At 46.8% G+C, this 13,332-nt stretch overlaps 1 protein-coding gene across 1 annotated transcript in view; it reads left to right on the forward strand.

Moving 5' to 3' along the window:
* Positions 3,737-13,332, forward strand: part of LOC18786429 (glutamate receptor 1.3) — a 29,240-nt gene continuing 19,644 nt past the window's right edge. Inside the window, exons 1-3 of the mRNA XM_007220132.2 lie at positions 3,737-4,013; positions 4,588-4,613; positions 9,456-9,459. Coding sequence (XP_007220194.2) covers positions 3,737-4,013; positions 4,588-4,613; positions 9,456-9,459 — 307 coding nt within the window. The remainder of the gene's footprint in view (positions 4,014-4,587; positions 4,614-9,455; positions 9,460-13,332) is intronic.

The following is a 13,332-nucleotide window of genomic DNA, read 5'->3' on the forward strand; positions in this document are numbered from 1 at the left end:
CATATAATGTCAATTTCAAATAGATTTCTTAAGTTGAGCATCTTTCTATGATAAATAATAAATCTCATCAGTTTCTCATTCATAATTAATGTAAGAGAAATGAGCAATGATACTTTTCTTTTTCTTTTGCTTGATTTTAAATTTCTTTTACAGATTGACATATGTCGAAATGCTGAAATGTTGTTGTACATGTTGCAGGGGAGAAGTTGTTAAACAATTTGGCAAAGTTTGTAGTGATACAATATAACCAGATACACTGCCACTTTAGCATCAATGATGACAGTTAAACAGATACAATACAACATAACCCAGAAGCAAACTACATAGGTTTCCATGGTGTAAGTAAGTGATTATGTTTTTCAGGCAATCTAATAACAGATTATGTTTTATGAGCCGCTTGGCATTGCAAATCAACTCGGCGAGAATCAGCCTTCGCTTGTTTGTGTCGACTATGAGAAACGAAATTTACTGAGATACTGGTGCATCCTCACACAAGGCAAGCACTCAGGCTGAAAATGCTCCAGAGAGTTTGAATAATGAAGCCTTCCTTGAATAAGAGGATTGGAGACTGTTGGAATTTTAAAAAGGTTTTAAAAATTTAATCGTTTTGATTTATTTAATTATTTTGGTTGTTTTATTTTATTTATTGTGGGGTTATATAAAATTAATTTTCAGGTATTATTTATATATTGATTGCCTTAATTTTCTGATTTAATGTGGTGAAGGTTATATGTTATTGGATGCCTATAAAAGGTCACTCCATATTTGTACAACCACAATACAATACCATACTATCACAACCATTACTACAATATGATTCTCTCATCTTCTCATTTCATACTTTCTCTACTTATATTATTATTTTTAGACTACGGTTCTGTAACTTGGAGACCTATATCCAACTATGAACGTGCTCATAGCGGACCTTGAGTCTGTGTATTGAGGATTGTATCTTGGAGTCCTGTAGATCGTCAGTGCTTACACGTAGGGAGGCTACAAAGGCTTTAAGATAGCGTATTTGATGTCCAAGCGATAAACAACAGTACATGCTCTCACCTGCACATATATATTTATTGGCATAAATAAATTATATATAAGGGATGAAAGACACTAAAAATAATTCCTGCGTGATGGGTCAAAACATTAAGTATTCCCATTGTCAAAGAAGTGTTATCTTTTATAAGAAGTTATATAACTTGAAAATTATGAACTTTTTGGTTTAAGAAATTTGTGCCCATGTGGCCCAAGTCCAAGGCCCATTATTTTCTTCTGGCTCATAGCCCAAGCCCCATAAAAAAAAATAAAAATAAAAATAAAAAAAAACTCAGTGTAAACAGGTTGTCCATAATCCCTGTTGAGCACAAAACCTTTCACATCACGATTGAGATCAACATGTTAAAGGGGAGAGCATGGTTTCAAGTAGAGGTGTCAAACGAGCTGACCCGTTCCATTTAAACTTGTGCTTTTAATATTTTTGTGCCGTGTCGTGCCGGCCTATTTAATTTATCGGGCCGTGCCGTGCTAACCTATTTAGTAAAATCATTGATCCTGGCCCGACCCAAAGCCCATGTCCATATTGAAACAGGCTGGGCCGGACTCGTGCCGTGCCCGTGCCATAATTAGGCCCAAGAACTAACCTATTTAATTTGAATTTTTTTCACTTGATTTTTTTTTTGCCCACTAGATAATTCAAATTATAAACATTAAAAATATAATTAGAAGCAAGAAATGATGAACTACTTGAAAACATTAATCAATCAAATATCCAAACAATATAAAGGGGCGGAGGGTAAAAAGTGTCCAACTCCACAAAGTCCACTTCAACTTTTCATCTTTAAACATCTTATTATTTTATATGTGAAGAAATGTCTTGCTTTGATTATAAGAGAAGCGTATATGTCATATGTATTGATTCGATATCAAGTCCAATGTTGTTTAATTAATTTGTAGTTGATATGTTTAATTAATTAAGGACCCAAGTATTTTTCTTTAAATGAAAGACATCAAATATATGTTTATGATTAAAAGAAACATATAAACAATGACATTAGATGTCAAATTATTGTATTTTGAATTTTGAGAAGAAAAAAAAAGTTAAGTGGGCCGGGCTTGGGCCGTGATTGAAGCGGGCTTGAGCTCGTGCTGTGCTTGAAGCGGACTCGAGCCAAGCCCGGCCCAGTCCATTAGACCTATTTTTTGATCCCGGCCCAGCCCAAGTTTTCGTGCTCGTGCCGTGCCGTGCCTCATTTAAACGGGCTGAGCTCGTGCCGTGCTGGGCCGACCCGTCCCGTTTGACACCTCTAGTTTCTAGTCCACCATTTCTTGACCATAGGGGATGCATGGCTAAATCTTGACCATAGGGGACTAAAATAACTTATTTCGCTAAATAAAAAAGGCTTAAATGTTAAAATGGTCCCTGTGTTTTATCTCATAGGCCAATTTAGTCCCTGTGTTATCAATTTGGCCAATTTGGTCCTTATGTTTGTATATGTTAGTCAATGTGGTCCATTCCCTTTAAAATATAAAATATAAAATATTTAAAATTAATTATAAAAAATTGTAATTGATTATAAAATTTTAAATTCAATCTGAAAATGGAATATATATTTTTTTAAATTTCACCTTCCTCAATTTCGCGCACACATCTCTACCACCTCCCAAACCCAGCCATCCTCACCACCACCATTCCAACCCCAAACCCATAGCCACCCTCACCACCATTCCAACCCCACCTAAACCACAACAACTCTCTCTCTCTCTCTCTCTCTCTCTCTCACGGCTTCCTCTCTAACAAATCACGAAGATCTTCATAGCCGGTCGACGTAACCTTGATGGTTCTACCGCCAATTGATCATCCTCGCTGCAACAAAAGTCGACGACATTCAGGCCAATGGATCGGAGAGGAGAGAGAGATAAAGGGTAGAGTATGAGAAAATCTTAAACATAAGAGAGAACAAAAATTGCAGCAAGAAAATAGTAGACATCAATTCGACTAAGAACCCTTTATTTTTTTTACATGAATCAAGACCATTGGAGGTTGAAGTTGTGTGGGTTTTAATTATTTTAGCATTATTATTATTTGAGTTTAAATCTTTATAATTAATTAAAGATTTTTAAATTTATTTTAAATGTTCTTTTGTTAGGTTTAAACATAATATTGACGGAAATAATCAAATTTGTTAACAAATACAAACACAAGGACCATTTCGACATTTAAGCCAATAAAAAATGCAAATTTACATGCAGTAAATATTGACATGCTTCAGACCCACTTTCCTAATTGTCTTTCTTGGGCCCACCAGGGCCCCAGCGCCATGCATCCCCTATGGTCGAGAAATGGTAGTCCAGATCTCAAATCAAATGTGAACCAAATAGCAGATTCATTCTCAAAGCAGCCCCAACTTGAGACTTGATAAAAAGACTTTAGATTGGACCATTTTTAGGGGCCTTGTGTGGAATGAAAGCAGCAGGGGAGCTTCGTGTAGTGTACCTGAAGGTGTAGTCTGGGAAGGAATAGTGAAGCGAAACATATGGGGAAGCTTTAGATAGATAGAAGAGAAGAGAAACTGAGGCAAAGTCCTCCACCACCTCATCCTCCCTCCCGAACTGGAGAGAAACACCAATTCACAAAGTCTTGGTCAATCTGTTCACATTACTTTCTTGAATTTCCTGGATTTTTTTATATCTTGCAGTCCACAGCCCTTCCCACTAATTAAAGAGAAGCAGAAACTAGGTCATGTATATGGAGTTTCAAGGGAAGAAGCAAACCATCCTCTGCCTGTCCTTTGTGACCTTGTTTAGCCTTCTAGGTCTCTTGTGTGCTCCCAATATTGTTGTGGAAGAGGTTCATGTTGGTGTGATTCTTGATATGGGGTCAAGGGAAGGAAAGATTATTCTCAGCTGCATTTCAACAGCCCTGTCTGATTTCTACCATCTGCATAATAACTACAGCACAAGAGTAATTCTGCACACCAGAGATTCCAAAGGAAAAGCTCTACATGCTCTATCAGCTGGTAAGCCACATATTAATATTTTAGTCTTTGTACTATCAAATTAATATGGGTTGTGTTGAGAGTGTTTGTCCCACATTGAAATGTTAAGGGACCTAGCCTAAGTTTAAAAGGAGTTGGGCTACTCCCCCCATTGCCAATTGGTTTTGGGGTGGAACCTCAACTTCCTTCATGATATCAGAGCAAGACTTCACGTGTTTGGCCTAACGGCCACACGTGCTCCCACGCCACCCAATATGTGTTGTCCACGTGTTAGGCTTGAAAGTTCGCCACACGTGCGGGGGCGTGTTGAGAGTGTTTGTCCCACATTGAAATGTTAAGGGACCTAGCCTAAGTTTATAAGGAGTTGGGCTACTCCCCCCATTGCCAATTGGTTTTGGGGTGGAACCTCAACTTCCTTCAGTGGACGGGAGAGAATGAAAATGGAAGGAAATTGAACTTTATGTACGAATTTAATACGAAAAAAACTTTATATAGCAAAGTGTAAATTTCGGGTTTCACCCTAAAAACAATTACAAGAAACTATCATTATATACTTTTATCTTTAACTCTACTCGCGATCCTCAACAAAATGCAGCTCTAAATCTTTTGGATGAGATCAAAGTGGAAGCTGTTGATACTCAAAATGGCCCGGCCAATATTGAGTCCAACTTAGTGATTAGATGTGCTGGGTCTTCAGCAGGGAAGAGGGCTGAGGCCCTTGGTGAAATATAGGTTGATGGGAAACCTACAGAAGACAAAGTGGGAGAAGCAATCGTTAAGCTTCGGACACCGGTGTGGTGCCGGCCGAAGACTCTCCGATGCCTAAGTCAGTTACAAGTAGTAATTCTGGCAGAGTAACAGTAAAAGTGGGAGAATAGTTGTTTTTTGTACCTATTTATAGGGAGGTGAAAGTAGGAGTTTTGCACAAAGTTCCAATGTGGGACTTTGTGCAAGCCGTTGTGGTGGCGACACGTGTCCTGGAGATTAGGTTTGGCAGCTGGGAGCTTCGGTAGGTGTCTGGTACCTCGGAAGTGTGTCTTCCTTCGACATAGGAGAAGGCGTGGCTGCCTTGGTGCTAGTCACTTTGGTGCTGGGTCTGCTCGGTTCATTATGGTGTAAACAGTAGTCCCCCAAGTTCGCGGTCGAGAAGTAACTTCTGGGTTGGGAACTTGTGAGTTTTTGTAATTGTAACCGAGCATTCCAGCTTCATTGGGAGCCGCAGGGCACTCCCTAGTCCCCCAAGTTGGCAAGCTAGGAGTTGCGTCAACACATGGTAGCTGGGTATCTTGGTACCTGGGCATGTTGCAGATAATATGGGAGCTGGGTCCGTAGGGGAGCCGGACCTTCGAGGGGGCCGAGTCTTGTGGAAAATTTGGACTTCCCACAATGTGTCCATGGCCCTTGCCGTTCGGCAAGGGTCTAGCTCCCTTTTTTTTTTTTTTTTTTTTTTTTTTTTTTTTTTTGAATGGCCGGGCCATTTGGAAATTTTGGACTTCCCCACAAAGCCTCAATGGCCCTTGCCGTTCGGCAAGGGTCTAGCAAAAATTTTTTATTTTTTTATTTTGTCACGGCCGGGCCATGCTGATAGAGATTGAAGGCTTAGCTTGGATTGGGCCTTCGGCAAGTGGTTGGACTTGGGCCCGAGTTGGGCCTCGGCAATTAAGAAGGGCTAGGGTTGTTGCAGGAGGGGGGTATAAAAATAAGGTTTGGCAACCATGCCGTTCGGCAATTCCTTGGAGAGAAGCAAAATCGTGGAGTTTTGAACTTGCCGTTCGGCAAGTCTTTGGAGGCAAGGTTTGGGGGTTGCTCACGGGTTGGCAAAGAGCACCGCTTGGCACGGAGAAGAAGCCGGTTTCGGCAAGGCAGCGTAGCAGCTGGAGTGGCGCGGAGGTTGAAGTGCTGTGCCGAGGAGGTTGAAGTGCGAGCATATAAATTGTGGCTGCTAAATCCGTGCTGTGGCTTCGGCAGGGGGCTGGGTTTTGAGTAGGTGCAGATCGGCAGGCCGTGGGGATTGGCGAGAGGTCTGCAGGTGGCTGAGCTTCGGCAAGGTAGCTGGAGGAGCTGGGCGGTGCAGCTTTGCCTTGGCAGGGGCAAGTCCGTGGTGGTCTTTAGGTACTCCTTCGGCAAGAAGACCTTGGTGCTTCGGCAAAGGGGCTGCCGAGATCAAGTTGGAGTTGCAACAACTCTTGCCGTTCGGTAGGGGACTTGGCGCCGTTGGGCCGTTGTGAGCTTGGCTTCGGGCGAAGGGGCTGGGCATTTTTGGAGCTGGGCAGCCTTGGCGAGTAAAGCTTCGGGCGGACTTGGTCCTTCGGCAGTTTTTCTTCTGCAGATGGGCAGCTGGAGTAAGTTTTGATTCGTGGGACCTTACCGTTCGGCAGAAGTCACTGGGAAGGCATTTGTTTGTCCATTCTTCCGCGAGTCTTCTTTCGGCAAGGCAAGAAAGTAGGTCTTTCGAATTGTGTTTGAAGACCCTTGCCGTTCGGCAAGGGTGATTGGAGAAGACTTGAGGCCAACTCATCCGGGTGTCTAGCTCCTTTTGTCGTTCGGCAGTTGTGGTGAACACTAGGTGGGCCGAGTTGTCTTTACTAGCTGGGCCGAAAAATAGCTGGGCCGCCCATAAGGCAGGTGAGCCCCATTTGTTGCTGCCCGTACCTTGCCGTTCGGCAAGTCCAGCTAAAATATATTGTGAAATTGGTTTGGGTGTCTTGATCAAATTTGGGTTTAGCCTTGTAGTAGGATTGGGCTTACGAAATAGGCTGGGACACGTGAAAATATGGGGACTCCATTTTGTTTTTGCACGGGCCTTGCCGGCAAGGCCCCTAAATTTCCCTCAATTTTTGTTTTTGGTTTGTGTATTTTGAAAATTGAATTTCAAATTGTGTGTAGGTACAAGGGATTTGGGAGGGAATATGATAGGGTTTGCTCGTGAAACGAGGCGTGGGTACCCTTAGTTGGCTACAAATAGGAACTTGGAGTGGTGAAGGCACCACACTTGAGTTGAGTTGAGAAAAATTGTGAGAATTTGAAGGAGAGGAGAGGCGATTTCCGGCGATTAGTTTGTGGTGGTGCTTGTGGCTGAGGTGATTTCCGGCGAGTCCTTCGTGGTGGTGCGAACAAGGTTAGACCTCATTTCGCTTGACTTTTTGAATTGAAATGTATTGTTTTGCATGAACATGTTGAAGGCTAGGAAGAACACATTGAACATGAGCATGAACATGATGAACACGTTGAACATATGTATGAACATGTAGAATTCTTGCCTGGATACCAAAGAACATGTAGATTTGCCAAATTTTTGTTGTTGTGGTTCGATCCTCCTTGCATGTGCATTAGTTCCTTTTTCTTGTTTTTTTTGCAAATTGTAGATGTCTGAAAGTTCTGATAGAGAAAGTCCTGAGCCCCCTGCCTTTGGCGGGGATGACACTGAGAGTGAAGAGCCCAGCCAATATATTTGTTCTAAAGAGGAGAGTTCAGAGACAGAGGGTATGGTAGAAGGAACCATAGAAAGTAGGATGATAGAGCCTGGGGGTGAGAGGGCTGAGCCATCGGGAGACTCTGGGTCGGCTGCATATAGGGAGATGCAGAGAAATTATATAGAGTTAGAGGCTATAGCAAATCGGGTTCTAGCCTTGCCTCAAACGCAAGAAGTGGGTTCGAGCAACCAGGCATCACCATCAGGGTCTGTGGGTATAGCCGTGGCTTCGGTATCAGAGGGATTAAACATCCGGGTTAGTGTCCCGTTGCCGCGGCGGAATACACTTACAGAAGCGAAATTGGCCCAGCTACGAACAGATTTTTGTGTGCCAGCCTATGTGGGCTTGAGGTTACCCACTGAGGCCGATATAGTCAGATATCCTTCGGATGGCTCCGTGATGATTTTTACAGATATGTATCGGCACGGCTTCAGACTACCGTTTCATCCGTGGGTTCAGATGATGTTGGCCAAGTTGGGGTATGCACCGGGGCAGTATAATCCCAACTTTTGGATTCTTCTTCATGGGGTGTATATTGCCTGGTGGTTGGCTGGGTTAGGGGAGCCAACGTTTGAGCAATTCATGTACCTGTACTCCATTTCGAAGCAGCAGGGGAATTTTGGCTGGGTACAGGCCAATTGCCGAAAGGCGAAGGAGAGGGGTTATTTTATTGGACACAAGCCCACAACGCAAAAGTCCTGGAGGAACAGGTGGTGCATGGCCTACGGGGACTGGGAGAGTCCTCCAGGGAAGAGCGTTGTCCAGCACATTCCTACCCACTTCCAGTCTATAGGTCCTTGGCCCCATCCCTTAAGTTGTCTAATGCTTGATTGTGTTGTCTTGGCTCCTATTTTTGGTTCTGTATTTTGTCTGTGCCAGTATAAATGGCTAAGTAGTATCTGACCTTTGGTGCAGGTTCAGTGAAGTGGGGGCCTATCTCCAAGGAGCAGGAAGACGAGGTTGAGTGGGTGAGGGCGCAGCTGTCGGAGACTGAGCGTGAGTGCGGGAACCTAGTCACGCAGAAGAATTTGTTTGAGTCCGGACTCCTTCAAGGAAGTAAGTACCTAGGTCACATTTATGAGTTGTGTGCTGGGCCTTTTGTGGTTGTGACTAATGTAGTTGTTTTGTTTGTTTGGACAGTGGCTGGCATCATAAGGGGGAGCACGAAGGTGGCCGTAGACATTGATGAGGCCGAGATGCAGAAGCGGCTGAGGGAGTCTCGGGCCAAGAAAGCTGAGAAGAGTGCTGGAAAACGACCTAGGGATGATGACGAGGGTCGGGTCGCGGACGTGCTGGGGAAAAGGAAAGCCTTGGAGGAGGCTCATCAGCATGTGATGGGGTCAGGGCCGAGACTTCCGCCCTTTGATCTGCAGGCACCGCCGAAGCTACCCTTCGGCATGGAGGACGTGTTCGCTGAAGGGGTAGAGAAGGTAGACTTCGGCAGGCTACGCCAGCAGAAGAAGGAGGTCAACCTGGCGATGCACCGGCAGGAGGTGCCTTGAGTGAACGTCTTCCTGGAAGGCGTGAAGAGCGACCCTGAGGCTCTGGCGAGGACTCCAGCTTCTTCCTTCATTGACCGGGCCCAAAAGACGATCCTCACCTCTGCCTATGTAAGTGTTTAGGTCCTTTTTGAATGTATTTGTGTTGGAGTATTTATGTGTGGATTGACTAACATGGTGTTTGTTTTGCAGGCCTTTGGCGAGATGTACGTCAGCATGGCCAAGGCTGACAAGGAGATCCAGAGGCTGAAGAGGCGGGATGAGCTAGCCAAGAGCAAAATGGCGGAGACGCAGGAGGCCATCCGAGAGAAGAATGCCTTGCTGGTTCAAAAGGCGGCCCTGGCCAAGGAGGTGGAGGAGCTGAAGAGATCGAGGGCCGAGGAGGTGGCTGCTGCCCGAGTCGAGGCGATTGAGTCCTTCCGATCCTCAGAGGAGCTGAAGAGCTACATCATGGACCGACTGGTTGATGAGCAGCTTCGCTGGGAAGATAGGTTGGTTAGGTTCAACCCCTCGGTGGAGATTAACTTTGACACCAGTGGCGAGCCTCCTGCACATACCCCTCCTGCTGATGCTAGCGCCCCGACACTAGAGGCTGAGCCGGCCAGTGAGGATGCCCCGTCGACCGAGTCTTGAAGGCGTTGCCTTCGTTATGTTTTACAGTGATTTTGTACTCTAGTGATTGTGTTGGAACACTGGTTATTTTGTTTATGTATGAACACTTGTCCTTGCCTGGAGCAAGGGTGTTTTTATTTATGATATGAGACTTGGTTTGATATCAATTGTGTTAGTAAAAATGATAACAATGTGAGTGTATGAGAATGAGCCGGAGTCAGACATTTCATTGAAATAGATGCCGAAAGGCAAAAGGTACAAGTGGTCTAGGGTCTAGATACCTTACTTCTACCTTACAGTAAATAATCAAGACCAAAGTATTGTCCTAGGGTCTAGATATGTTTACTTGTAATAATACTTGAGGTGGTCAGCATTCCACGGGTGAGGCAGCGTCTTGCCTGTGGAATCACGAAGCTGATAAGTGCCGGGGCGGCAGATTTTGATAATCTCATAAGGACCTTCCCATGTAGGGCCGAGGGTACCTTCGCTGGGATTTTTGGTAGCCAAGGAAACTTTGCGCATGACCCAGTCCACCATTTTGAAAGAACGGGGCTTGACTCGGGAGTCGTAATATTTGGCGATCCGTTGTTTGTACGCGACATTACGCATGTTCGATTGGTCCCGGAGCTCGTCAATGAAGTCGAGGTTGAGGGCCAACTGCTCGTCATTGGCCGTGGCATCGTAAGTGGAGGTTCGGTATGTGGGCTGGCCAATCTCTACCGGAGCCACGGCCTCGGTTCCAAATGATAGGGAGAACGGCGTTTCACCCGTGGATGTGCGGAAAGTGGTGCGGTAGGACCAGAGTAGTTCTGGCCAGCACCCCTTGGCTTTGTCAAGTTTTGTCTTGAGGGTCTTCTTGATAATTTTGTTCACGGCTTCGACCTGGCCATTGGACTGAGGATGGGCTGGGGAGGCGAAACACAGACGAATCTTGAGGTTGGAACAAAATTGTTTGAATTTGGCGTTGTCAAATTGCCGGCCGTTGTCGGTGACGATGGAGTTGGGGATGCCGAAGCGACATACAATGTTTTGCCACACAAAGGATTCAATGCGAGCCGCAGTGATGGTGGCCAAGGCCTCGGCCTCAGCCCACTTGGTGAAGTAGTCTACGGCCACAACTGCATACTTGACTTGGCCCTTGCCCTCTGGCATAGGTCCAATGAGATCCAGTCCCCATTGGGCAAATGGCCAAGGGCTGACGATGGCAGTCAACGGTTCAGCCGGGAGTTGTGGAATGTTGGCAAATCGCTGACACTTGTCGCATTTCTGGGTGAATTCCTGGGCGTCAGTGTGGAGCGATGGCCAGAAGTATCCTTGGCGGATTGCCTTATGGGCCAGCGAGCGTGCGCCCGAGTGGTTACCGCATATGCCTTCATGGATTTCTCGGAGGACATAGTGACCCTCCTCTGGAGTCAGGCATCGGAGGTAAGGAAGGCTGAAACCCCGCTTGTATAAGGAGCCGTTAATGATCAGGTAACGGGCAGAGCGATGGCGAACGCGCCGTGCTTCTGCCGGATTAGCCGGTAGTGTTTGGTTCTGTAAGAACTGGAGGATGGGGTCCATCCATGTAGGGCTGTGATCAATAGTGCAGATGAGTGGGGCTTGTGTGCTGGGCTGGGCCAAAAACTCGATGTGGATGTGTCGACCCATTCCTTGCTCCAAGGCTGATGCCAACCTGGCTAGTGCATCGGCATGGCTATTCTCGGAGCGCGGCACTTGCTTGATAGAGTGGGCGTGGAAGGTTGCCAGCAAGTGCCGAGCGTGCTGGAGGTAGGCCGTCATAGAGGCATCCTTAGCCGTGAAGTCCTGGTTGACCTGGTGGACCACAAGTTGTGAATCGCTGAATATCTGAATTTGCCTGGCGTCCATCTCTTTGGCTAATCGAAGACCAGCTAAGAGTGCTTCATATTCGGCGTCATTGTTGGAGGCTTGGAATTTGAAGCGAAGGGCGTACTCGAGGGCAACCTTGTCTGGGGAGATGAGAACGAGGTCGGCCCCACAGCCCTGGGCATTAGAAGAGCCGTCTACGAATAAGGTCCACAGGGGCTGGGTTAGGTCGAGATTGCCTTCGGTGGGGGTTTGGTTCTGGCTGGGAGGGGGATTGGGTTCGGTTATGGGCTGAATAGCTGCCGAAGCTTGAGGCTCCGTGAATTCGGATAAGAAGTCAGCAACGGCCTGTCCCCTCATAGCCGGGCGGGGTTTGTAATGAAGATCAAACTCGCCCAGTTCAATGGCCCATTTGACCAGCCTCCCAGAAGTTTCTGGGTTCTGCAACACCTGTCGGAGCGGTTGGTTGGTTAAGACATGGATGGTGTGAGCTTGGAAATATGGTCGGAGGCGTCTTGCCGAGACGACCAGGGCGAACGCCAATTTTTCGATGTCCAGGTACCGAACTTCGGCATCTTGCAATGCTTTACTAACATAATGCACTGGGTGTTCCGCGTTATCCTTTGATCGGATGAGCACAGAGCTAACAGCCGAAGCTGAAATGGAGAGATAAATCACGAGGATGTCTCCGTGCTCAGGGGTTGACAATAAAGGGGCCCGGCCCATATACTCTTTGAGCTCGCTGAAAGCCGTGTCGCATTCAGCAGTCCAGGTGATGTTTCTTTTGGTGCCTTTAAGGGCCTTGAAGAATGGGGCGCAGCGGTCAGTGGCTTTGGAGATAAATCTGGTCAGGGCTGCGACACGCCCTGTAAGGCTTTGGATATCTTTGACCGTCTTAGGTACCGTCATGTCTAAGATGGCCTGGATCTTTTCTGGGTTGGCCTCAATACCCCTCTGGCTGATCATGAAGCCCAGGAATTTGCCGGAAGCCACCCCGAATGCACATTTGGTGGGGTTAAGCCTCATTTTGTACTGCTTCAGGATGGTGAACATGGCGGAGAGGTTAGGGATGTGCTGGTCAGCTGTGCGACTCTTGACTAGCATGTCGTCGACATAAACCTCCATGGTATTGCCAATCAGTGGGGCGAAAAGGTGGTTCACCAGTCGCTGGTACGTTGCCCCGGCGTTCTTGAGGCCAAAGGGCATCACCTTATAGCAGTAGAGGCCGCGGTCCGTAATGAAAGAGGTGTGGGCCCGATCTTCGGGGTGCATGAAGATCTGGTTGTATCCTGAATAAGCATCCATGAAGCTAAGGAGGGCGTGGCCTGCTGTGGCGTCGACCAACTGGTCAATGCGGGGTAGGGGGAAGCTGTCCTTCGGGCAGGCCCGGTTGAGGTTGGTGTAATCGACACACATGCGCCAGCCCTTTCTTGGTTTACGAACCATTACGACATTGGCCAGCCATGTGGGATAGTCAACCTCCCTGATGAATCGGATACTACTCAATCGATCCACCTCCGCCTTCATGGCCTCATAGCGCTCGGGATCATAGGCTCGACGCTTCTGTCGGACTGGTCGGACGGCAGGATTGACGCTAAGCCTATGAGATATGATGTCTGGTGATATGCCAGGCATGTCATTGTAGGACCATGCAAAGACTTCGGAGTTGAGGCGGAGGAAGGCGACCAGGTCGGAGCGAAGCTCTGGCGAGATGGAGGTGCCGATCCGAACCTGTCTATCCGGGATGTCGTCATGAAGGGTAACCAGTTCTAGGTCCTCCATAGGTTCGGCCTGTGGTGTGATGGACTCCTCCCTTGGGTCTTCAGGTGGTTCTGTGCCAGCTTGAGGAGGGGCGGGAGCCTTGGTTACTGCTAGGGCTTCACTCCGATGTTGGCGATTGGTGGATTTGACGGCTGAAGCATAGCAGCT

The sequence above is a fragment of the Prunus persica genome, chromosome G2 (assembly GCF_000346465.2).
Source record: "Prunus persica cultivar Lovell chromosome G2, Prunus_persica_NCBIv2, whole genome shotgun sequence".
In the NCBI taxonomy this organism is placed as follows: Eukaryota; Viridiplantae; Streptophyta; class Magnoliopsida; order Rosales; family Rosaceae; genus Prunus; species Prunus persica.